The sequence below is a fragment of the Pseudophryne corroboree genome, chromosome 2 (genome assembly GCF_028390025.1).
Source record: "Pseudophryne corroboree isolate aPseCor3 chromosome 2, aPseCor3.hap2, whole genome shotgun sequence".
Classification (NCBI taxonomy): Eukaryota; Metazoa; Chordata; class Amphibia; order Anura; family Myobatrachidae; genus Pseudophryne; species Pseudophryne corroboree.
In genome coordinates, this window is record NC_086445.1 from 495,334,058 (window position 1) to 495,361,069 (window position 27,012).

The 27,012-nt window shown below is 40.0% G+C and overlaps 1 protein-coding gene across 5 annotated transcripts in view; it reads right to left on the reverse strand.

Annotated features, from left to right (window-relative positions):
- SRRM3 (serine/arginine repetitive matrix 3) overlaps nucleotides 1–27,012 on the reverse strand; it is a 648,971-nt gene that overhangs the window by 99,714 nt on the left and 522,245 nt on the right. For 4 of the 5 annotated variants that reach the window (XM_063953959.1, XM_063953957.1, XM_063953958.1 and 1 more), the window contains 2 exons: nucleotides 22,149–22,283; nucleotides 3,496–3,576 (listed from right to left, as the gene is read on the reverse strand). In XM_063953959.1, the coding sequence (XP_063810029.1) occupies nucleotides 3,496–3,576; nucleotides 22,149–22,283 (216 nt within the window). The remainder of the gene's footprint in view (nucleotides 1–3,495; nucleotides 3,577–22,148; nucleotides 22,284–27,012) is intronic. The other variant, XM_063953960.1, reaches the window with a different exon arrangement.

The following is a 27,012-nucleotide window of genomic DNA, read 5'->3' on the forward strand; positions in this document are numbered from 1 at the left end:
CAGTACTGCCCCCTATAGCTAATAAAGTATAGCATCAATGTATAGATGCTATATGGTTTGGATACATTTCAGGGGAGACACCACCACTAATCTCAAGGGGGATAAAAGCTTGTGATGTGTCACACATCTTGGCCTCTTTGTAACTGGAGTTGATACGGATTGATGGGGAATGAGAGCCTCATATTAAAAAGCTTTACTGTAAAAGTGGGAAAGTCCCTATATTGTAAAGAGCTACAGAGAAATGTAGATTTACATTATCTGAACTCACATCAGCCATTTAAGGAGCACTCCAGGAAGCAATGTGGATACTGAAGTGTAAAGATTTCTGGAAAGAGGGGGAAGCCTTAGTTCAATGTAATAATCCCAGGAGAACATCTGCAGAGGCAGTATTGTATAATGCAGTGGTTCTCAAACTGTGTGCCGTGGCACCCTGGAGTGCCTCAGAGCATTTGCAGGGGTCCATGACCAATTCAAATTATTACAAGTCAATGTAATAGGCAAAACCAGTGCTGGTGGCTGCCAATCATAAACTATGTGGACAAACAGGAGCAAATCCTGTTGCTCACCACTAAACTGACCCTAAGGATGACATATAAACACAATTTACTTAATTTAATATTTCTTTCTAAATTTCTCAATAAGGAACTTTTGGTCTAGTGGTGCCATCAAAAAAATTCTGATGCTCCAGTGCGCCGTGTTTCAAAAAAGTTTGGGAACCACTGGTATAGTGGCTATAAATACCCCAATGTTCTTTAGGCAGAAAACAGAGTTTATGTGATGACGGAATAAGTCTGCTATTCCAGGAGAAAGGGTGCATAGAGAGCCAAACATACAGGGTCCCCACAAACATGTGACATTATGACAAGGGGGCATTGCCACTGGGATGAAAACAAAGTGCACGGAGCATCCTGTGTATGCTCGGATCATCTGAGCGTGGAGATCCCGTCGGCGCATCCCAGCCAGCTGCAGCCCCACTGCATGAAGCATCTGAGCGGGTTGGGCCCGTCTGCGGGTTAGTGACTCGCTATCTCCCTGTGGACGCCCCAAGGCACTCCTACGATGCCACTCGCAATCAGGAACAGAAATATAGTGCTATGGATTTTTTTATGATAGGGGGGCCCCAAACCGATATCTTGCCTAGGGCCCCATGAGGTCTAAATCCAGCTCTGCTGGTATGCATGTTCAAAAGGGAAATACTGCTTCCAAAAACAGACTTACATCCAACTGTAAATGAGCTCCTATGGATTTGAAAACAAATGATTTTTCCTAAGCTTTTAAATGATACATTTTATTAGCTACTTAATACTGATTTTCTCCAGACATAAGTAATGATGCACTGTACTGTCCATAAATCGAATAAATACTAAAATGTCTGTTTAGCTCGTTTGTTATTTCCATAATACTTATGACTAGCAATGAATGATGTTCACAATGCAGTAAAAAGACTGAGTAATAAAATGTATCTTATTGCTATCTTCATGTCTATGGTGATGCAAGTATTAAATATTAGATCCTGGAGCTTCTTCCTCTATCCAGTGATCTGTGGCTACTGCAGCATGAGATCACACCCTGCATTACAGTTTTGCAAGATAGATACTTTATCATGTGGAAGCCAAAAGCATAAGCACTTAAGCCATTTAAGAAATGCTTGTTAGCAACAGAAACAAATATCTGCAGAAGCATTCCAATAAAATAACTAAAACTGGCAGTGTACAAAGGGGGTCATTCCAAGTTGATCGCTCGCTAGCAGATTTTAGCAGCCTTGCAAACGCATTGTCGCCGCCCACTGGGGAGTGTATTTTAGCTTAGCAGAAGTGCGAACGCATGTGCAGCCGAGCTCTGCAAAAACAGTTTGTGCAGTTTCTGACTAGCTCTGAACCTACTCAGTGCTTGCGATCACTTCAGCCTATTCATGTCCGGATTTGACGTCATACACCCGCCCAGCGAACGCCCAGCCACGCCTGCGTTTTTGCAAACACTCCCTGAAAACGGTCAGTTGACACCCAGAAACGCCCACTTCCTGTCAATCTTCTTGCGGCCGCCAGTGCGACTGAAAACTTCGCTAGAACCTGTGCACAACCACAATGGGCTTTGTACCCGTACATCGCTTATGCGCATTGCGGAGCATACGCATGTGCAGAAATGCTGATTTTTAGCCTGATCGCTGCGCTGCGAACAACGGCAGCTAGCGATCAACTCGGAATGACCCCCAAAATCCACATATTGTACAAAAACAGATAAGGTGCTGTCCCATGCATCTTTACACATAACAAACCCTACACAAAAATGTATGCACAAAGGTTTGTTGAACTCAGCAAGCCACAAGCTGTATGCCTTTTACCCCTTTTTCACTGACATGAAAATCCCATTTTTTTTCACATGAATGCGCACATACCTGGGATTTTTGGCAGTGGAAACAGCTAAAAGTCAAATATCCCGGGTAAAGTGACCTGGGATTTTTACCCTGCTCACAAGCAGGGTTTTTAGCGGCCTTTCCCGGGTGAGTTGCATTGGAAACAGCTCTTACCCGGGATTTTCAACACGGGAATTTCCAAAAAGATGCTGATTGGTTCCTCCAGGGGGCTGGTAGCTTATGTCATCGCCCAGGGACCAGAGCAGACGCTGGGAGAGGCTTGAGTACATGCTGGTCGCTGTTGAGAGCGCTAGGCACAGAGCTGGTCACACCGGCTACAGATTGGCCGCTGAGCACAGTTAAAAGTACACAGAGAGGACGCTGGAGAGGATAGTTTACATGCTAGTCGCTGTTGGGAGAGCTGGGCACACACAGGGTACAGATTGGGCACAGGTGACAGAGCACAGAGAGAGTGCTGGTCGCACAGAGAGAAGGCAGGAGAGTTGCTATGACAACACAGGTTTTATTGTGGTTTCCTGGGTTTTCCCTTATTCAGTAGAAACGATGTCAACCTGGGAAAAATCCGGGAATACAGTGCAATGGAAAAACGGAGATTGGAGAGTAAGAGTTAGATTTTGGTGGAAAAGCAGTATTAAGATACACATTTCAATGTGAGAGAGATGAATTTAGATTCCGAATTCAATTATTTCTTATAGCAAATAAACAACGCTCAAATTTCCTAATTTCTCCACAATTCATGATCAATTCTCCAAAATGTACTGCAACTTGCTTGCACATAGGGCATTAAGTATGTAACTTATTGTGCCTGTGCAGTTTTTAGGGGGGTTAAGACTGAAGGGGTACTAAGATTCGACTATTACTTTAGATTTCATGACAGAAATCATGTTCAGAACTAGTTATTGACAGAGTCACTATTTATTCTTGTCTATAGACACCATCTCCCCATTTGTCTAAAAAACGAATTAGAAAATTCAGGCTACTGCATTGCGGTGCTGCAGTAATAGCTTCTAAATGCTGCTATTTATCATTAGCTTCTCATGGTGACTCTGTAGTAGCTGGTTATTCTGCTTAAATACAGTCACACCGCAAACACTACAGAGATGGATAAAACAAAGACTCACCGGCTCCTCTTACGTCCAGATTTCTTCTTCTTCCTTTTCTTTGGGGGTGGTGATACCGAGCTGCTCAGTCTTCTGCTTGCTCTGGAGAAAGACACATGCACCGTAAAAGTTTAGGCCAGCACTATGGGAAATATGACTTATTATACAAACAACATAGGTTGTGAAGTGTACTCAAGAAAAGTCTTTCCAATGACCTATAATGTTGAAATATAATCGTCCTCTACCTTCTACTGATAAAGTGCACATATTTTCATTGTATCCTGATATGCAGAATATTCTTATATATTATTAGTGTAAATCCCAGAGAACATGGTAGATATATAATTTCTTTGGACATGACACAGGCGTGTTTCCATATTGAAAGCGAGTTCCAGAAATTGCTGCAACGGGCTTTCACCCTATGGGAAGGTAGATGTAGCATCACAAAGTGACTACGTGTCATCTTCTCATTCAGCTGCAGATATGTAAGTGTATTGGTACATCCACTAGTAGGTGATGAACATTGGTCAGCATTTGTAGCTCTGACTTGAACTTGCCCATAAACGATTGTTCACTATGAGCACAAATTTGCAATCTTTTAAAAAGTAATTGCAAATTATCTAAGCTTTTAAATTGCGAATGTGGAAAAACCCCATAGCATCCACAGATATATGAGACGATCTGGATATATCAACCAAATATGCAATGTTAAAGTAGTGTTTGCTAATTGCCCTGTTACAGCACATAAAGGCATAAAGAAGTGATAAAGTGGTGATAAGTGCAAGGTGACTATGCACCAGCCAATCAGCTCATAACTGTCAATTTACATATTGGAGCTGATTGGCTGGTGCGTTGTCACCTTGCACTTATCACCGTTTTATCACTTCTCCAGGCTTAATACATCTGCCCCATAATAACATATGTTTAGCTGGATATCTGAAAGGAATATAAAAGATATATCCCCTATTCTTCCCAACCTTCTCAACAGATTTCTATCCTTTTATGAAAATCTAATTCTTCCACTCCCATCCCAGCCCTCCTTTCTATTCTGCTTATCCTTTAGTGAGCTGCATTAATAATGAAAGTTATTACACGGCAGAGGGTAGACATTTTTCAGCATTTAAAGCATTTAATCAAGACCCGTTAAAAATCAATCATCTTCAGCAGCACATAGTGAGCAGATTTATCTAATCTCCCCTGTGACCAGCAATTTACTGCTTCAATTCCTGCATCTTACAGGAAGACATTAAAACAGACATCTGCAATGGTCAGGCATTGGGTAACTTGTCTTTGTGACCTATTCACCTGAAGGCCTATTTATAAAAGTCTGTTAGAAGAATATTTTTGACATCAGGTACATCTGAAAAACAGCTCACAAAGAAAAAGATGCGCAAAAAAAGATTATCTGGGTTTGTCATAAAGTCTGCTTCGGTATGAATTGCTTTTACTATGCTATTCTGGGTGTCTCAGTAGCAAAAGAACACAATTGACATTGCTAGAAGCAACATTATTTTAAAGTGTGTACATTTTCAAGCAATCACTGCATCCCTGATATGTCAGAGCTACACAGCATTATCTGTGCCATCTGCCTAAATTGCCATCCTGCTCGGTGTCTTGTGAAAGAGCTGTAAATGCAACAAAGTACTCTGCCTTGGCGAGGATTGCTGCCAGCGTTGTATGATGGTGCCCACAGACATTTCAGAAGCACTCTGGCTAATGGCTTTGTGGGAATACTTTACGCCTCTTTGAGCAATTTCGTTTTCATAACTTCTTGCTTCCATGTTACTGGGAAGGTGAAGTGGTATTTAGCATGACTTGTCCCGGACTAGTAAGCGAGAATGTGGATAGTGGGGGTATGATGACAGTAAGGAAAGTTTTTATCCCTTAAAAAATAAAATAATTTCCTTTAACCAATCTGGGCTTGATTCTGTGCCTACATATGTGAGCACCAGCGCATGCAGCTAGGGTTACTACTTTTCATTTTCATGAACAGGAAACGTGATCAGGGAGCGTGACTAAACACCAGACTAGGGTGTCAACCATTTGCCAAATTAAAGACCATTATCAAAGAAAGAGCCTCCCCACACAGCATTATATGAATCAAAGCCCCTTTATGCCATTATATGCCAATGCAGAGCCCTCCTCATACCCGCTTATAGAAATTGAAGGTAAGTGTGGACATTTTTACAGAATATGGAATGTTGTTTTATCACCACTTTGTCTTTCAACCACGTGTAAAAAATATTCTCCTTTTTATATAAATACAATAGAGATGTAGATGATCAATCTTTCAAGCAAAGTACAACATTGCCTCCAAACAGAAAAAAAGATTAGAGAAACTGTCCCGTGCGCAAACAGCTGCCAGTCAGTGTAACACTTCTAGATGTATCCTTTTATCCTCCACCAAGAATACAGGTAACAGAAAAAAATGAAATAAACACTTAACCAGCGCTTTTCCAATGAACCAATGGATAATTTGTTCTCATTAACCGTTCCGTTTAGGAAGTATGAGATATGAAAGAAAGAAATAGAAGATATATAGTGTAACACAGTTTTAACATACACATATAACAGACAATGGATAAAAATGTTCTATGATGAACATAAAAGTGCAGTGCATGGCATAATAAATTATTTTAGGTGGAGGCTTTCCAGTCAAATGCTAACGATGGATAGTTACCAGATGTGTTAGAACTGTGGATTAGACAGTTCAAATCACGCTCAAAACAGGTAATCCCAGGGTGTCCCCGCTGTAGGATCGTCAGAGTTTCCAGCAATGTTCCTGTATAACAAAGACGGCATCGCCTCCTCCACCAACGCGTTTCTTCCCCTAACTGGGGTCTTTATCAAGGTGTGAATATCACACCTTGATAAAGACCCCAGTTTGGGGAAGAAACACCATGCACTGCACTTTTATGTTCATCATAGAACATTTTTATCCATTGTCTGTTATATGTGTATATTAAAACTGTGTTACACTATATACCTTCTATTTCTTTCTTTAATATCTCCTACAGTACTTACTAAACGGAACGGTTAATGAGAACAAATTATCCATTAAAAGTACAACATTGCCTCAGTACTTCATACCAAAACAAATTAGTACGAGACTATTATTTACAAACAAGTACAGTATAATGGTAAAATATATTTTTAAAAAAGGGTGAGAAAAAAGTGTTGAGATAGAGAGATAGTGTTGGTGGAGGTAAAAATTGAGAGAGAGTTTGTTGTGGAGACAGATATAAACATGTTATAAAAAGCCAGACACTGCTGGGCATTACAGATAGTTCCCTATGTTACTGAGGACATGCTATTATTTCTATTGATCTCACTAAGCAGAATTAAACTTCCCACCCATACACACTACAGTCATCCTCCCAGAGATGCTGCCCCCATCCTTCCAGACATGCATCCCCCATCCTCCCAGACAGGCTGCCCCCATCCTCCCAGACATGCTGCCCACATCCTTCCAGACATGCTGGTCCTATCCCCCCTGACATGCTGCCTCTATCCTCCCAGACATGCTGCCCACATCATTCCAGACATGCTGGTCCTATCCTCCCAGACATGCTGATCCCATGCTCCCAGACCTGCTGCCTCCATAGACACGTTGCCACCCATCCTCCCAAAAACAGACTGCTCCCATAGACAACTGCTCCAATAGATGTAATGCCGCCATAGACACACTGCCCCATCCTCCCACAGACACATTGTCCTTTTCTCTCATAGACACTGCACCCATAAACACACTGTCTCCATCCTCCCATTGACATACTGCCCCACAAAAATAATTCCTCCATTCTTCCATAGACAGACTGTCCTCAGAGACACAATGCCTAAATCCTCTCATAGTCTAGACCACAGGTTCTCAAACTCGGTCCTCAGGACCACAAACATTTCATGTTTTCCAGGTCTCTTCACAGAATTACAAGTGGAATAATTAGCTCCACCTGTGGATATTTAAAAATGTGTCAGTGAGTAATGAATACAGTACATCTGTGCTCCTGCTAGGTGACCTGCAAAACATGAACTGTATGGGGTCACATGCAATGTTTCTCTTGGCTAGGCTGAGCCTCAGGTAGTAAGTACCTGGTTTGTAAAAAGAATATACATCCCGCTCGCGGTTCCATGCATCGCTCATCTTCTCTTTGGTAAGGGACTGTGTGACTGAGTGGGTGTGCCTGTGGCCACAATACAGAGAAATACGAGGAAAAGGAGGCTTTTGTAGGGCAGGTTGGAGTTGTAACATCCTGGACACCACCCATCCAGAACTCTGCAGGCTCTGAACTTTGGATAGTACTGCTGATTTTCAGACTGTCCTGAGGAATCCCGGATGGGTTGCAACCCTACTGTCAGCCTATACTGTATGTGTAACTTTGTGGCTTTGTATCTTTGTGCAGACATCGCTCCACTCACTGGTTTTATAGCTGCAGCCACAGCTGTCAGTATTGGCACTTGCACGCACCCCATGTATGGTGCAATCTGAAACAGCCATCCCATCTTGCATGCCTTACATAAGCACAGAAGTTGGGCGACATGTCCTCCATACTCTCACAAGGTATCTGCACGTTAACCCCCCAGTTGCCACCCACAAACGCCCATTTCACAGACCGTGCATGGAGTAAACTGTATGCTCTTGTATCCTCCGTCAAGGTGTGTATGCATGGTGTGGTGAATGTACAATCTGTGAATGCTTTTACATGTGCAGTCTGCTGATAATCACAGAAATGCATCTGTTTTTCATCTTTTGTCTGACTCAGAATCAAGCCCATTATGTCTAGCATTTAATGCTATAAAGATGTATTGTATACGAGTGTGGAAACTGTTTACAACATTAGTTTACAGGTTATAAAGAAATGTTTTGATAGCAAAACTTCCATATTTATTAACCTACATTTTTGGACATCTGAGAATTTCGGAGTGGTTCAATATATCTCCAGAAAAAGTCACTATAAGTAACTGCAACAATTAAATTCACTTTAGAACTTAACAATTAAGGTATCAATATTAACCAGATCTTTAGGTTTTATGCCTTCTAAGTATATATTTTATCAAGACCTATCCCTATAAATTTGCCAATGGTTAATTGGAAAAGGTTGACGTTCAACAATTATCTACAAAGGTTAAATCTAAATTACTTCAAATTATTAGTACGAAAGTGAGAGCATTCCACAAGAAGAGGGGATATAAAGTCCTTAAAATATAAGCTTATGGGTCATATTGGCTAGTAACTTTAAGGAAAAAAAAATCACATGCAATCCTTTGCATGTTGATAGGCAATCACAAAAAATAGAAAATGTAATATTTTGCCTAATTTACAGTATACAGCCATCCAAGAAAACCACTGAGGAAAAGAAGTTGGGAAATGAGGAATGGGGAAAACTACACTACCAGTGTAATGTCATTTGAAATTACTTTGATATTATGTTGTATGTTATATTGTAATAGAGAGAATGTGTTTGGCATATAGTATATGATTGGCATATAGTATGTGATTGACATACTGTACAGTTTGTGACAAGTGTGATATTAACAAAATTGTCAGACATGTCAACTAAACAATTGTCTCAATTGTGCAGAAATTACAAAACTATTTTATGTCAGTCATTTTAATGTGCTTACTTTATCATCCAGGATATGAATAGCCTACTGTTTAAATATAAGACAGGAGCTATATTAGGTAACTGCAGATAAGACGTATAAATATAACAAGATAATTATTGCAATTACGGTATATATAGTTTTTATCTAATAATTAATGTTCAATTGGAGACTTTGAAAAGAAGGGATTCATTAACTTAGAGTTGATCTAAATCTAAAAAACATAATGAAATAATCTATTAGTAATGATTGGAATAGTGTAGAATTATAGCTTACTAAAATGCATGGTATACCTGCTAACTGTACACCGAACAGCAATTATCGACAGTAACAAATGTGCAAAAATGTCTTATCTGCAGCACTATCAGTATAAAATTAAAAATTTTAAACCTAGTATTCATCTTATAACCCTTGTTTCATGTGAAGAAATGTATAGTGAACTAAGAGTATGCCTGGGTTAACACCCCCGCAACCCAATGGCTCCAGTCTGTTCCCCCTCTTTACAGGATGCAGCTGTACCCAGCAGGATAGCTGATTCCATGACTGGACAATTACAATCAATGGGAGAAATAACCTGGGTTGAGGTATCCAAGGAGCTTAACTTTAGATAGATAGATAGATAGATAGATAGATAGATAGACATATAGATAGACAGACAGACAGATATTGGATATAAATATAGATAGACATAGATACGATAGATAGATAGATAGATAGATAGATAGATAGATAGATAGATAGATAGATAGATAGAGACACGTGACAGGAGCAAGATTTGTAGGCGAGGTTTCCATATATGTGCATTGTATTATATATATATATATATATATATATATACAGTATATTTTCTTTTTGTTGGGTCTATAATTTGTACCTTCCCCCACTGCAGACACGCGCACACACCTTTTTCTAGGCTGGTCAAATTATTAATTGTAAAAAATAAACAGAACAACTTTTACTGTGTCGCTGCAGCCCCATACCTGCTGTCGGGATCAGTATGATTGACCACCGGAGAGGATGCCAGCGGTCACAATCCCGATGCCGGAATCCCGAAGTGTGAATTCCCAACTGGGGCAAGGTAAGTATGCTCCCTCTTGTACCCCACCCCCTAAACCTAACCCTCCCTTCCCGCAGCCTAACCTTAACCTCCTTCTTTAGTGTCTAACCCTTACATCCCCACGGTAGTGCCTAAACCTAACACCCCCTTCCCTGCAGCCTAACCCTCCCCCCTTAGTGGCTAAAACTAACCTTCCCCTGGTGGTGTCCAACCCTAACCCCCCCCCCCCCCCCACACACACACACACACACACACACACACACACAGCCTAACCCTAATCCATCCAGGGGCCACCTAAACCTAACCCGCCACCCCTAACCCGCTCACTATACAATAGATACTGAAGACACATCTCTGGTTTCCCTATAAACCTTTAGAGCTGCTGAATAGTTCAGGCAGCTTATATAGTCAAAGTGCTTCCTACCAATATCTGGATGATTACGTAATATGTAATGTGTGAGCAGTAGCTGCGGAAGAGGAGAAAACACTGTTGTTTAACCGATGCAGTGCTGGAGGGGACAGCCACGTACACTATCTTAAATGAAAGGAGTTAATGATTTAGAATAACTTCTAGAGAGAAACAATCAGTGCAGGATTAGCAGAGAAGATGCTCCTGTGCCCCAAATCTTTCTCTTAGAATTAATTAAATTTTTTTGAGAGAAGCTGTCCGAGATGAATTTTCAGATGTAGCATAACTGGTGAAATAAGAGAACTGGAGGTACTGTAAGTAAGAGGGTATGACTGACAAAGTGTGCGCATGCAAGACATCTTAAACGTAACTTTACTGTATATAACAGATTTTCTATCCATTTTGTTCTACAATTAAAAGAGAAAAAGTATTATCAAAGTTTGTGCCTTGTATTTGACCATGGTGGTAAGTAACGGTCATACCATCTGAAGTGTGAAGGAGTTGATAGGCATCTTTTAACCTGCTACTGAGTCTTTAGCTGGTTTCATCATGAACCGTCTTTTGTTCTGTATCTTCCAAGACAGAGTTTTTTTCTGCAATTCAAGGTCATTTACTAAACACAAAATATGTGTCTGTGACACATATTTCTATTTGCACAGATGTGGGCTGAAGTGTCTGACTTGTGCATAACAGAGCACTGTCTCAGTTGGAAATGCCCCTATAAAAGTGCTGTCAGCTACAATTTGTTGGTTTGCAGGTCTAGCTGGAAATATATGTGGTGAAAATAAAAAATAATAATTAAAAATCAATACTCCCACCCTTTACGGCCACCCCATTAATTGCAACGTTCTCATATCAGGTAAGGTCTAATTTAGCCTCATTTATCTCATAAATTAGCCGTATGACTATAAGATGAGGAAACATTGGGGTATTTGAATATTTCTATTACATTAGTTGAAATGTAGAAAAAAACACCTCAGAATTCCTCCAGCACACAATAATGGACCAGTAAATGAGATTTACAGTGTATATGATAGTAGAAATGCAGAGATCTCAGTTACATATATTTGCAGATATGATTAAGCCACCAGCCACTTAACGGTGTGTCTGATATGGTTCTCCTAAAACTCAGGTGCGTAACCACAAATGTGTGGGCCCCATAGCAACATTTTGAAGGGGCCCGTGTCACAATGCTTTTAGAGAGACACCTCTCTGCAGCAGCTGTTTATTTTAACAACTGCCATAATAGTGCCCTAGTTCATTTTCTGAGCTACAGTAGTGCTTTATTTAATGTTATGCCCCATAGTAGTGCCCTACTTCATTTTGTGAAACCATAGTAGTGCACTAGTTCACATGATGCCACATTGTAGGGCTGCCAATACATATTATGCAACACAGTACCCCCCCCCCCCATTTCACATTATGACATACAGTGTCTTCACCTCATATTCTGCACATTACAATACCCAAGTTCATATTATGTAATATAATGCCCTCCATTTCATTTTATACTATATTACAAAGATCAGGTCAAGAGACATACCTAAATATATTGAAGGTCTCAAGGCAATAGTTTATAAGCGCCCCTATGCATCACCCAATGGTGAAAAATGAATATAAGCATGATGACAGGGAAGGTGGGCCCCTCCCAGCTCTGGTCCACATAGCAGCTGCACTCCCTGCACCTATGGTAGCTACACCCTTGCTAAAACTACATAATAGTATCCACTTTGTAAATTTTATTTAATGATTCCTTATAGTGTTCTGGGGGAATTCTATATTGTTTTTTTCTTAGCCCCTGGCTATCTGTGATGGACTAACAAATCAATTTGAGCAACTTGCCATATTTGTGTACCATTAGTTGAAATGTTACATAGTTACATAGGTACATAGTTGTTGAGGTTGAAAAAAGACAAATGTCAATCGAGTTCAACCTGTATTAGAATTTTTATATTGATTAAATGCTGTATCCCTGGATATTTTTTTCTGCTAGAAATTTATCTAATCCATTTTTAAACTTATTGATTGAGTCCACCATTACTACCTTCTCTGGCAGAGAATTCCAAATCCTTACTGCCATTACTGTGAAGAACCCTTTTCTCTGTTGTGTATGGAATTGTTTTTCTTGTAACCTCAGGGGGTGTCCTCTTGTCCTATGTAGTGATTTTTTTATAAACAAATCGTTTGATAAATCCTTGTATTGTCCCTTAATGTATTTATAAATATTAATAATGTCTCCTCTCAGTCGCCTCTTTTCCAGTGTGAACATACCTAACCTTTTAAGTCTTTCCTCACAATCCAGTGCCTCTAACTCCATAACCAGTTTAGTGGCTCGCCTCTGAACCCTTTCGAGTTCCAAGATATCTTTTTTATAGTGAGGTGCCCAAAACTGTACACAATATTCCAGGGGTGGCCGCACCAATGATTTATACAGTGGTAGGATTACACTCTCATCCCTTGTATCCATACCCCGTTTTATGCATGCTAACACCTTTTTAGCTTTTTTTGCTGCATTTTTACATTGCGTTTATTATCGATGAGCACTCCCAAATCTTTTTCAACTACTGTTATCCCTACATTTTCCCCATTTAGTTTATAGGCTGCCTGATTGTTCTTAGTCCCAAAGTGCATAACTTTACATTTGTCTATATTGAACCTCATTCTACATTTATTCGTCCAGACCTCAAGTCTAGATAAGTAATCCTGTAGAAACTCAACATCCTTGTCTGAATTAATTACTCTACATAGTTTAGTATCATCTGCGAAAATTGACACTGTGCTTTCCAGTCCCTCTGCCTAGAAGTGTATTAAACGGGAAAGTGTAAAGGGTGCCTTATTGAAACTATAAGTGAGGCCTAACTTAAGGGATGATTTAATATCACAGGGAACAAAGGGGCATATTCATCATCCTTTAAATGTCACAATTTCTACACTCCCCATGGGATGTACAAATTGTGACATTCATCAAACTCTGGAAATTATTTTTTTTCTGGAGTTTAAATGTGAAAATGTTTGCCATCCTGATATGATAAACAGACCCCGAATCTCTTCACAACTGCACACATGTATGAGCTTAGCTTGTGATCAGTAAGTAAGACCCTCGTCACACTAGAAGATGCAAAAGTGTAAACTGCTGCATGCAGTGTACCTTTGGATGGCACCCCAACAAAATTATAAACTGTTGCATGCAGTGTACTGTTGGTGGCACCCCTGCCGCCCCCTCAGGCTTTACTGTTAGGCTCTACTAGTTCTTACATTATTAGGTGGGAGGTAGGCATCGGAACATCCTTGGAGCTTCAGACTGGGAGTATGGCGCTTTGCTGTAACCTCATCATAGTCAAGCCATACTGCCCAACATCTATTAGAGTAGATTCGAGACTCAAGCATGCTCCCAAAAATGAGGCATGGCTTCTGTGAAAGGAGGAATGGCTTCATGGGAATGATGCGATCAGAAGTCACAGCCCCTTTTTTGTCATTGTGGGGGCATGCCTAGCTCTCTGTAAGCTGCTGGCCCTGCCCCCTCTCTTCTCTCCCAGTCAATAGTTGCATAATGTCTGTTTACTGCTGAGCAGCGAGTGACAGGGGTCCTCCCAACTCTCCCCCCAACCCCATCATGGGACAATGCGGCCCAGGGGTGAGACAGCGGGACAGTCCAGGAAAAATTAGACTGTCCTGCGAAAATCGAGACAGTGGGGGGGAGGGGTATGGTCAAGCACCACACTCCGAGTGCAGCATTAGTATGGAGGAGCAGTAGCCAGCTTCACATGCACAGTAAGAAGATGCTTCATTGTAGGCCCTATACTAAAAACACTGCATGCCACTCGTTTAGTGTTCTAGACACCTGCTAAACATTGACCTTTATTCTCTTAACCATGACCTGTTCCTCCAACTATCTTGCCTACTTATATTTTCTACTACAGAACTATGCGGAGACCAGATAAGCTACTGCTGACTTGCTTTAGGTTTAAATTACAGTAATTTATTCAAACTTGCATAAGAATTTTTTCAATACTCCTCGAAAAATAAGGTGATATGTATATATGAACATGTATTTATCTGAAGTCCAGTGCCTCTTGTGCGGCATACAATAGTTTTTGTTCTTTTTATTCTGACATTTGGTGGGTAATTATCAGTAATTAAAAAGTGCTTTTTGTTGTTGATTCCAATTCTGTTATTATACTGAAAACTAGTATAGTACTACATAAAGTCAAATAAAATGGTTTAAACCATGGTGAAACCGGTGCAACAATAAAATAGAGGTGGGATTAACACAAACAGACCAATAGCTGGCTGGACAAGGGGTTTATTTTTGTTCGTATTTTTATTTAAAATGAGCACTAATTTCAGAATTCCTTAAATAATTAACAAGAAAAAAATAAATAACAGGACAGTGCTTTCAAAGAATGCAGAGATCAAATATACAGTAGGGATGGCCAGGATCCAGAGTGTAGAGTGCATTGCTGGATATCAGTAAAAGGGGTTATAACAATGTATGACCCCACTCCTAAAACACACTGGGGTTCTTTCATGTCCCAATGGGTGGTAGGAAAGCTTATCGAACCTATGTTTTACGTATAATGGTCGTGTAGTTCCTAGACCTCATGACCAAAACAACTAAAAAAATTTCCTTCATTCCGTCCTTCATTACACTGCATGGCACTGCATGCAATACATCCGGTTGGCCATGCAAAATGGCCGATTGGCAGATATTGCTAACGTCCGCAGGAACACGCATATTTTCCATACACACTGAAGGATTCAGACGGAAACAACATGTCAGGCAGATATCGCTCCAGTGTGTACCCAGCTTTAGACCCCTCTTCCTCAACCAATGGATAGGATTCATGGGAAACGTAAATCTAAGTGGATGTATGAGGTAAATGTGTCATGATTCGGGGTCAGATTAGTGGCTTCACACTATCATTTGGGTTTTACACTACAAGCAACAGGAAAAAGGTTTGGATTATGCTACGCCAAGGGCTGCCATCAGAAATTGTGGGGCCCAGTACAGATGTAACAGGTAGCAGGGGCCCCCTTATACTCTCTCCAGCCTTTTGGATGCAGAGGTCCAACGAGCCCTGGTACCCGGAGCAAGTACATGCTATGATGCCCCTACCAACATAACATATATATCTATGTCTATACTATAGTAGTTCTGCACTCACGTTGTCTTATGCCTATATACCTATATACATAGCATTTGGTATGCAGATAGAGCTACAGTGACACATAGAATATAGGCATACCACACAATTTTAATCAGCAAAGTCAGCTTATGTAGCTTGTTTGCATAGTGATGTGAAGAAGACACATTTTCAGGGCGAAAAGCACAAAAAGAAGTTAGTAAATGCGCTCACAAGCAGGTGAAACCAGAAGGGCTGTTTAATGTCACTGCAGCAACAATGTGGGAGAAAACATCTGTATAACAACAATCAGTTTCACTTGCAGTGAAATCAAGGACACTCAGTTGTCGTTTTGGTCTGATCACAGACCTTTGTCAAGGTATCACAACCAGTCAGAACATTGCTTCCAGTAGCTATTAACCAAACAACACCAGGACAGCCTGACACATTTTACTCCCAATTCAGGGGCAGCAGTGCTTATATAGCCATAGACATCCAGGATAATAGCACAACACTGACAGTGGCAGAAGCGAACTAACCCACTGGTTGGCCACTCTTGGACACACAGCATCAAAGCCGGAGTTCTGGTTATATCACCGTATACCATATATCTGAACCCAGAAGTGCATTCTGGTACTTGTAGTTTCATTGCTCCTAACCTAGATTATTACATTTGACTATGGCTTTATCTTATAAATTGGGACAGATATGTTTTATTTCTTTCTTTCTTATTATTCTTTTTCTCCATATGCATTTTATCAGCGTGCAGAATTATATATTTTTGGGCCATTTTAATATATGACAAACTACTTGATATAATTGCATTCATATGATTTTCTATAAATCACATCAATGTACAGTAAATTAGAAGACAATAAATACATATATTTTTATACATATGTGTCTTGATTGACTGCCCTATCAGTGGGACATTTACTTTATTTTTGGTTAGTTATTTCATTTCATAACTACTGTTTATTTTATTCAGTGCAATCCCTACTTTTTTCTTCTTTTTTTATACTTTATTAGCAGGCCAATATGGTCAAAATATATCTGACTGACTGACTAACTTACTTTGATACAGTATCTTGCACAGGGCACCAAAAAGTCAACTTACGGCTCTGCTGTAGGCGGAAAATGGGCACTTGAAACCTTTAGAAGAGGTACCGGCTGTCGGGATCCCAGCATTCAGGATACAGACGCCGGAATCCTGACAGCTGGTAAAATGCCAGAGGCCAGAATACCGACTGCAGCCCGGTATTCCCACTCGGGTGGTGGGTCCACGCCACCACCCAAGTGAGAATATAACCTGTGCCCAAAGAAAGCCGAGCGCAGTGAGCCCTGGATTCAGGCTGGCGGGATGTGCTGTGAGTATACTGACAGCCGGCATTCCGTCAGCCAGTATCACGTATGTATACCCTTTAGCAATTACTCCTTTTGGTCTCCTAAATTCAAATGTCTGCTCAACATGTCTGCAATTCTAATGTGTAATTCTTCATTCTGTCAAGTCTGATTCATTCAAAAGATACTTTCTATTGTATGATCTTCCCAAGAAATTCCATAACAATCAGTCATATAATTTTCTTCAGAGAAACTGTAGAATTGCTTTTCTAGCCATAGCTCTCAGCTGTCCCAAATATAGACAGGAAAATCCAGATTTAAGGGGACTGTTCCATCATCCCCCGCCAAGCAAGATTGAGTGGTGTGTCCTGCTTGCCACAATGGGCATATACCTGCCGATGGTTTGTAAGGCAATAAGAAGGGAGGCAAATTGAGGGGTGGTCTAGTAATGCAAACGCACTATGCATGCGGAGGGACAAGAGATGCCCCATTATGTTGTGGCCATGACCCAGTATGAGTTGTCCTATTCACTGACCATGTTGGGAGGCATGAATAATAATAACAATAATAATAATAATAACTATTATTATTTTTCTTATTGCATTTTGTTTATAAGGTGTCACAAGGATCCTGTAGTGCCACAAAGGGGAAAGGACTGACAGTACGACGAATACAGACAATATATAAATTCACATAACTATATCATTAAAGTATGCACTTAGCATACATTTCTGACCTCACCATGAGATATTGTCCTTCTTGCCTCTTAGGTCTCTGACTGGTGTCTCACCTCCTCTTCAATTAACACCTCTCAACCCCTACGACAAGACTTTTGCTGTGCTGCTCCCATTTAATGGAATTCCATTACAAACCAGACCAGACGGACTCCAATTTTCGGTGTTTCAAGAGCTCTTATAAAAGACAATTCTTCACTGTAGCCTATACTTTCACCATTTAAAACAACTTCAAACTACTGTACTATCAATTACCATCCCATGGGTCCTCTAGCTCATATTGTCTTTGCATTATTACTGTATTTCCTTCTAGATTGTAACTCTCACAAGAAGTTCCCTGTCCACCATTTTTCTCCTATCAGCAAATTTTCTATCAACCTAATACTGTATGTCCTCGTTCTGTTTCTAGGTACTGTATTATTGTAAAATGATGATGCAAACATTGTTTTAGCTTGATGTGTGGGGGTGTAATTAGATTTCACGGAATGTGTATGGGATTAATGAACAAGATGGCATAAAGAAGCATAATTATGCATAAGCTGAGAGGAGGAGCTGGGCTGAGTTATGGTGTTCTTAGCAATATACCAAAGAGGCTTAATATTGCAGAGCACGGTAATAATATTTACTTTTGCAGTGATGCTGTACAATGATAACTGAACAAAAAACAGGAACAAATGGTCTCCTGTAGTATTTTCAACAATTTTAGAACAATGGAACAAATAGTAAAATGTTAACTTGGTGAATGTGATTTTATTTAGATTTATTAAACTATATTTTAAAGTTTTGTGTGTTTGTGTCATTAATTATTAATCCTTTGATATTATGTGCAGAAGTCATAGGGATTATCGGCCATTATGCTGGGGTGATAAAGCTGAAACTTCACTGGTCCTACTCTTGGTAATTGCTCTTAGGGGGTAGGGTCACAGGCACTTTTCAGAATGGGGCTGCTAGCCTTAGGATGGAGGGAAAAGGGCATGCTTTTTATGGCTACTCTCCACATACTGCAGCTCCAGCACTGCACTGACTTTCATTATATATGGGAGAACCCACTGCCATAGTCTCCCTGTTATAGTGAAAACCAAATAGTAATTGAGCTGAGAATTTTTACAGTGGGTAGGTTGCCTGTGTTTAAGTTTTATTTTTTCTTTACACAATGCATCATTTTTTAATTTTAGTAGAGGTAACTGTTAATCACATGCCGTACTTAGTATTCTGCTACGGAAATTTTATTTTTGGAAGTGACTGATCGTTATGCGCAGACAATGGATGCTGCTTATCCATTCATTTTCAAATTAATTTTTTTGGTGGTGTGCAGATGTGCTACAAGGTGGAATCTATGGGTCAGGAGCCTCTGAGAAACCACTTTCCAAACAGATCTGACATAAGTAATAATGGTAAATATAGGCACTACACTTTCATTTGTATACTATAACCCATATAAATGAGAGAATGGGTTAACCATATCAATTTGTGTCAGCCTAAAAGCAAAATAACTGTTGTAGCAGGAGTGGTGCAAACAGGAGATTCTGGAGTCGCTGGTTATAACTAATTGAGAATGCAGTCTAAGATATATAACATAGGCCAAATGCAATTGTAAAGCGCAAAGGAATATGCTGCGCTATATAAGAAACTGCTAATAAATAAATAAATAAATCAACAGTGACATTGTGAATCATACACTTAATAGTCTGTAATAAACACAGGTGAATATATAAAAATAAAAAAGGCTACCACTAGCCTGTGTTTTCTGTTCCATGTTGCTAAGGACTCTAATATATGTGTTCATATATTGCTATGTTGAAACTTAAATGACTTTATTGTCACATGTTGAAGCTTTAATAAAAGTAAATTGTTTAAAATATAAAAAGGCTACTATTTATTGCTTACAACAGATCTCTTCTCAGGCATAGACAAAGGTGTCAGTTAAGTAATGTACAAATGTCTGGAGCTTTGCAATTGCAATCCTTAGCAATGCAAATGCAGTAGGAGGTGTTACACACCTCCTTGCTGCATCTGCGATTGCAGCACCTGCGGCTGGAGTCGCAGTCTGTGATCAAACATTGCAATGGTCATCTGTGATGGCAAGCTGAGTAACCCTCAGCTTACTCAGGCTGGCCGTTGCAGGGCGGCTTTTGAGATCAATGAAACTGCATCTTGCGACACAGTCCTTGGCCTCGCTACTCCCGTAAAATTGGGGCGATGCGCCCCCATTTGTGGAAACGCTGGGAACCCCCCGTCCTTCCCCATAAACGCTTCTATCTGTCAATCAGGCAGAGGCGTTCGCAATATGCACATGTACAGAGAACGGGACTTGCACTTGCGCAATTTCCATATTATCGGGAAACTGCGCTGAGGATCGCTCCAGCTGAATGAGGGCCTTAGTTTCTTTCACAGTTTCAGTAAAAAAAATTATGGCAAAGAAATAAAAAGTGCAATAAAAGTATAATAAAAATGGAACAGGAAAAAAATTAAAAAGATGCAAAAATAAAGCATGGAATGAAACAAAATAGTCTTACAATAGGGCTTATTCAGATGTGGTTGACGTTGTTTGTTGGTACTTTGCAATGTCGGATGCAGCCCGATCGCTAGTAATTGACAGTCTGATGCCATTTGGGGGTGGGGAGGGGGCGGCGATGGCCTCTGTTTCACCAGACGGAGGTGCGTCCTTGCCCTTTAGGGGGAGGGAAGAGACCAGCATCTCTGTCAGAGGACGGAGATTTCCTGGCCTCTTGGTAGGGTCATGCAGCAGGTCCATGTTGCCAGGGATCCGATACTGCGTCCTACGTCCTAGGGAACAGCTCGGCTCAGTAATGCAGCAAGAGGCGTGACGCCTCCTGCCGCATTACCATATTAGAGCTATTGCTGCTGCTTCTATGTAGGCAGCAACTATAGCAACTCCAACCACATCTGAATGAGGGTCAATACGTCACTTTGCAACACATTTCATGGATAGGTAAGGTCCCTTAGGCAGTGCTATATATTGTGTGCTAATAATAACACTAATGCATAATATTTAATTCTACACAATTACTTAATCAGATCAATTAAGATATAATGGGAAATATATCACACAGTTAATAGAGAACAAAAATTACGCAGTTTTCCTATAATATAATATAATGTACAGTATATTGATCAATAGATATAATAAATGCAGAAAACTATATACTAACACTTAAATCGCCTAAATAACACAAATGGAGAGCACAATTTACTAACTCTCAAATTGCCTAATGTAAGTTTGCAGTGTTGGAAGTACTGTAGCAACTAAATAAATAAACTGTTTTTAACGGAAGGTAAAATACGATCAACAGATCAACACTAGATGGTCATTAGTCAGTAGGTTGACAGGTTCAAGAGGTCAACAGAGTCAAAAAGACGACAGTTAAATGGTTAACATAGACTTCGGTCATCAGGGTCAAAAGGTCAACACAAAAGAGGTTGACACATGGTTTTGCACTTGGGAGTTGGTTAGGGTTAGGCACCAGCGGAAGGATTAAGGTTAGGTGTTAGGGGAAGGGTTAGGGTTAGGCACCAATGGAAGGATTAAGGTTAGGTGTTAGGGGAAGGGTTAGGGTTAGGCACTAGCGGAGGGTTGGGTCTAGTGTTAAAATAACACTAAAAATGTGTCTATCTTTGTCGACCATTTGCACATCAAACGTTTGACCCTGTCGACCTACTGACTGAATAACATCTGCTGTCAACCTATTTACTGTCTAGCACTGTCTTTATTTTCTTGTTACTGCATTCTAATTGATCTGAATCATAACACTAATAAATAATATTATTCATTGTTATAATTGGCATGTAAACACTACAGATTTTACTTTTATGTGTTCACCTGTTATTATTGCCAGCTGTTAATTATATGATTCATACATTAATGTTGATTGAATTTATACATTTTAGTAGTTTATATTCTCAATTAGTTATACCCAGCAACTTCATAATCTCCTAATTGCCACCACTCCTCCTACAACACTTATTCTAGCATTCAACCAACACAAATTGCAGGCTAACCAAATCTCACATATATACGGCTACAGTAATATACAGATTAAGGTGTAGTGCTTAGGTTTACCTTTATTACTTGGGACAGATTAATTTGTCATTATTTTAATTCATTGTATTAATTATTTATCATTACCAACATCTGTAATTTAGTAAAGGTCGTTGTTTCTCCCTGCAACCTCATATATTTACAAAGATTCAACTGCAAAATATGCAAAAATACAAGGGATAGCAACTTATGAATGATTGTTTAACGTTAATATGATGCATGAAAAAGTCGTGCTGCATGGGCTACATGATGACAGTAGAATCACCCAGCATTAACGATTTGTTGTTTGCTAAATCTATAGTTATTGACTAACGTGGGTTAAAGGTTGGTGTGCATAGATTGTTATTACCTGTAATCCCTCTGGTTATTATCATCTTGATAGCAATCACTGTGACAGTCACATTCCAAGGTGTAGCCTTCCCCATACACTGAATACTCTGTGGTACTCTCTTCGCCAGGAACCACATAATGGTTTTTAATTACTCTGGTAAAAAAAAAAAATTATAATAATTATTTTTTTTCTAAATCATTATTTTTTTTCAATATTGTATACTACAACATTGAAAGCAAAATGATTCCAAAGTATGGACTAGTAGATCAGATGAGCATTGCAAGGCTTCATGAAAAATGTTTTGCGGTAACAAAATATATGGTCTAATATGTGTAATATTCACAGCATTATCTACCAAGGGATGTAGGGGGTCATTCCGACCTGTTCGCATGCTGCTGTTTTTTGCAGCGCAGCGATCAGGTCACTACTGCGCATGCGTATGCACCGCAATGCGCAGTCGCGTCGTATGGGTACAAAGTGGATCGTTGCTGAGCGATGGATTTAACGAAGAATACATTCGCAAAGCGATCGCAAGGTGACTGACAAGAAGAGGGCGTTTATGGATGTCAACTGACCGTTTTCTGGGAGTGTTTGGGAAAATGCAAGCGCGTCCAAGCGTTTGCAGGGCGGGTGTCTGACGTCAATTCCGGGACCAGACAGACTGAAGTTAGTTCAGACCTACTCAGAAACTGCACAAAATGTTTTTGCAGAGCTCGGCTGCACAGGCGTTCGCACACTTGCAAAGCGAAAATACATTCCCCTGTGAGCAGCGACTATCTGATCGCAGTGCTGCAAAAAGTAGCTAGCAAGCGATCAACTCGGAATGACTCCCATAGTCAGGACCCCAATGGTCGGAATCCCAACACTTACAATGCCGACGGATGTCCTAGGTGAGTATTACAGTTAGGGTTAGTTTTAGGGTTAGGCTGTGGAAAGGAACGGTTAGGGTTAGGCTGCAAGAACGGTGGGAACAACAACACTGAAACATTTTGTGGTAGTACAGAAGAACAGTTGTGTAACTTTTACTGTTCATTCTATATTTGCCCATTAACTGTTACATGTTACTCAAGTGGAATTTGGCCGTTAGAGTTCACAGTCCTACCTCAGCTACACCACACAGCATAATGATTTAAACATTGTTATCCTAGCTCTACTCTTAGGATCAAATATTGCTTATTTTGATTTATAAGCAATTTTTTTTACTAGTCTACTATCCCATGGAGCATAATTTAGGTTCTGATGGAATTTTATGATAATTGAATCTTCCATATAGATTACAAATTCTGGAATTACCTACAGTAACTACGAGAGATTGACAGAGGGGCTTGGAGAAGTACATGGGGTAAATATAATAGCATGCAAACATCAGGCAATCTAAAATGCAAATCCAACCTGGTTTTACCTTTTAAATGATTGCTACTTTAAAACATTGGAACATGCCGATGCCTGCAGTTCAAGGTCTATTACATTTACCCCTATAAAAAAACTAGAGATGAGCGGGTTCGGTTCGTCGAGATCCGAACACCCCGAACTTCACCCATTTTACAGAGGCTGCCTCGGATCTTCCCGCCTTGCTCGTTTAACCCAAACGCGCCCGAACGTCATCATCCCGCTGTCGGATTCTTGCGAGATTCGTATTCTATATAAAGAGCCATGCGTCGCCGCCATTTTCACTCGTGCATTGGAGATTGAACGGAGAGGACGTGACTGCGTTCTCTCCCTGAAAAGCTCCGTAATCTGTACTCAGTGTGCTGCAAATATCTGTGCTCAGTGTGCTGCAAATATCTGTGCTTAGTGTGCTGAAAAAATCTACGTTCTCTGCCTGAGACGCTCCATATCTGTGCTCAGTGTGCTGCAAATATCTGTGCTCAGTGTGCTTTATTGTGGGGACTGGGGACCACCAGTATATAATTATACTTATAGTAGTACAGTACAGTAGGCCATTGCTGTATCTTGCAGCTCTGTGTCACTGCAAGTATCCATTCAATATCTGTGCAGCATTTTTGTGAGCAGTATATATAGTATTACAGTGCAGTATTTTGGTGACCCAACAGTATATAGTTGTGTACAGTAGGCCATTGCTGTATCTTGCAGCTCTGTGTCACTGCAAGTATCCATTCCATATCTGTGCAGCATTTTTGTGAGCAGTATATATAGTATTGCAGTGCAGCATTTTGGTGACCCAACAGTATATAGTTGTGTACTGTAGGTCATTGCTGTATCTTGCAGCTCTGTGTCACTGCAAGTATCCATTCCATATCTGTGCAGCATTTTTGTGAGCAGTATATATAGTATTACAGTGCAGCATTTTGGTGACCCAACAGTATATAGTTGTGTACAGTAGGTCATTGCTGTATCTTGCAGCTCTGTGTCACTGCAAGTATCCATTCCATATCTGTGCTGCATTTTTGTGAGCAGTATATATAGTATTACAGTGCAGCATTTTGGTGACCCAACAGTATTTAGTTGTGTACAGTAGGTCATTGCTGTATCTTGCAGCTCTGTGTCACTGCAAGTATCCATTCCATGTCTGTGCTGCATTTTTGTGAGCAGTATATAGTAGGACAGTGCAGCATTTTGGTGACCAGCAGTATACATATATAGTACAGTACAGTAGGCCATTGCTGTATCTTGCAGCTCTGTGTCACTTCTAATATCCTGATCAGTGCTCAATATCTGCTGCATTGTTGTGACCAGTATGTATACTGTACTGTGCGACGTGTGTTATACACCTGGTGATTATACATCCTGTAATCTGTTCTGAGCGATGTGTGAGATACACCTGGGGATTATACACCCTATATTATTATTATTATTATTATCCTTTATTTATATGTCGCCACAAGGGTTCCGCAGCGTCCAATTACAGAGTATATAAATAATCAAACAGGAAAACCGCAACTTACAGTTGATGACAGTATAGGACAAGTACAGGGTAAATACACATAGTTACATCAGCAGATGACACTGGAATAAGTATCAGGTGGCAGAAGACTGCTGGATGTGGTAGTTGTAAATTATTAAATTAAGACAAAGGATAAGCACATGAGGGAAGAGGGCCCTGCTCGTGAGAGATTACAATCTAAAGGGGAGGGGTAGACAGACATGGGTGACACAGATGGGGTACATAGAGAATGTGGAACAGAGAGTTAGGATGAGATTTGGCTGGGTTTGGTGAAGAAGTGGACCCCCTGAAGGCACAAGTCAATACTTAACATTGCAACATTTTACTGGGCTATGCAGGAGAAAATTAAAAATAGGGGAAAAAAAAAAAGAATCGATAACTTCTACCGCTTTCAAAAAGGTCAATGGAAGCTGAAATAATGGACAACTACCTCATGGAAGCCAGATACAGTATACCAAACAGTACTTAGCAGAGTTAGGAATGAGTGCTTATGAAATGCAGTAACATTTTGTCAAAATATTTCAGAAACTGCATGGCTGGTCTCTTGCACTCTTTTGCTCTAATACACCACCTGCTTTAGGATTTATATTCAAAAACATTATGTCTCCATAATCCCAAAAACGTCAGTCTTCTTGGAAAGTGGTTTGTTCCTTTGTAAGAGAAAGAGAACTAACGTTCTCAAACAACGGTTTCTCAATTTCTTTTTCCTCTGGGAAGGGACTGTGTATTCGCAGGAATATCTGAGCATTTCTGTAATCAGAAAGCAGCGACTTTCTACAAATGTTTACGAATAATTCCAGTGATTTTGTAATTTTCTTCCAGTGATTTGGACCAATAATACCATTGATTAGAACGAATAATTCCTGTGATTTTGTCATTTTCTTCCAGTGATTTGGGCCAATAATACAATTGATTAGAACGAATAATTCCTGTGATATTGAGGTGTTTGTGTCGCTTAGCTTAGCCGTCCAGCGACCACAGTGCACCTCTTTTTCTCTTTTCTTTGCATCATGTGCTGTTTGGGCCCAATTTTTTGAAGTGCCATCCTGTCTGACACTGCAGTGCCACTCCTAGATGGGCCAGGTGTTTGTGCCGCCCTCTTGGGTCGCTTTGCTTAGTCATCCAGCAACCTCGGTGCAAATTTTAGGACTAAAAATAGTATTGTGAGGTATGAGGTGTTCAGAATAGACTGGAAATGAGTGGAAATTGTGGTTATTGAGGTTAATAATACTATAGGATCAAAATGACCCCCAAATTCTATGATTTAAGCTGTTTTTGAGGGGTTTAAAAAAAAAAAAAAACCACCCGAATCCAAAACACACCCGAATCCGCCCAAAAAATTTCAGGGAGGTTTTGCCAAAATGCGTCCGAATCCAGAACACGGCCACAGAACCGAATCCAAAACCAAAACACAAAACCCGAAAAATTTCCGGTGCACATCTCTAAAAAAAACTAAAATAATTTTTAGATATACTTAAATATTTTGTATGTATTGTACAGTTTAGTGTTTTGTTTAATTAATGTTTAATTCACTAATGAAATTATTTATTTGATGGACTATTAACTAAAAACTAAATTGCATCGTATAATAATCGAAAATAAAACCTAGAAAACATAGGTCTGCAAACAACAACATAGGCCTGCAATGATGCAAATAAATTGAAAATCAGAATCACTCTCAGTTCCAATTAGTTTGGATAGTCAGAGTTCTACTGTAGATTATCCTATTTGTGCACTATATAATAATGTAATTAACTATTCCTTATCACATCCCTAAATCATTATTCATAGCCTACATAGGTTTAGTGTCTGCTACATCTGGAAAAATAAACCGCCTCGATTGGCGTTTTCTCACCTCTCTAGGTCCAGACGTAACGAGCTTCTGTAATTTGTGTATCACTCTGCAAGTGTGATTGCTCAAATGAGTGACCGGGTTCTCCCCTCAGGGACTAAACTATGGGTTCACCTTGAACAGGC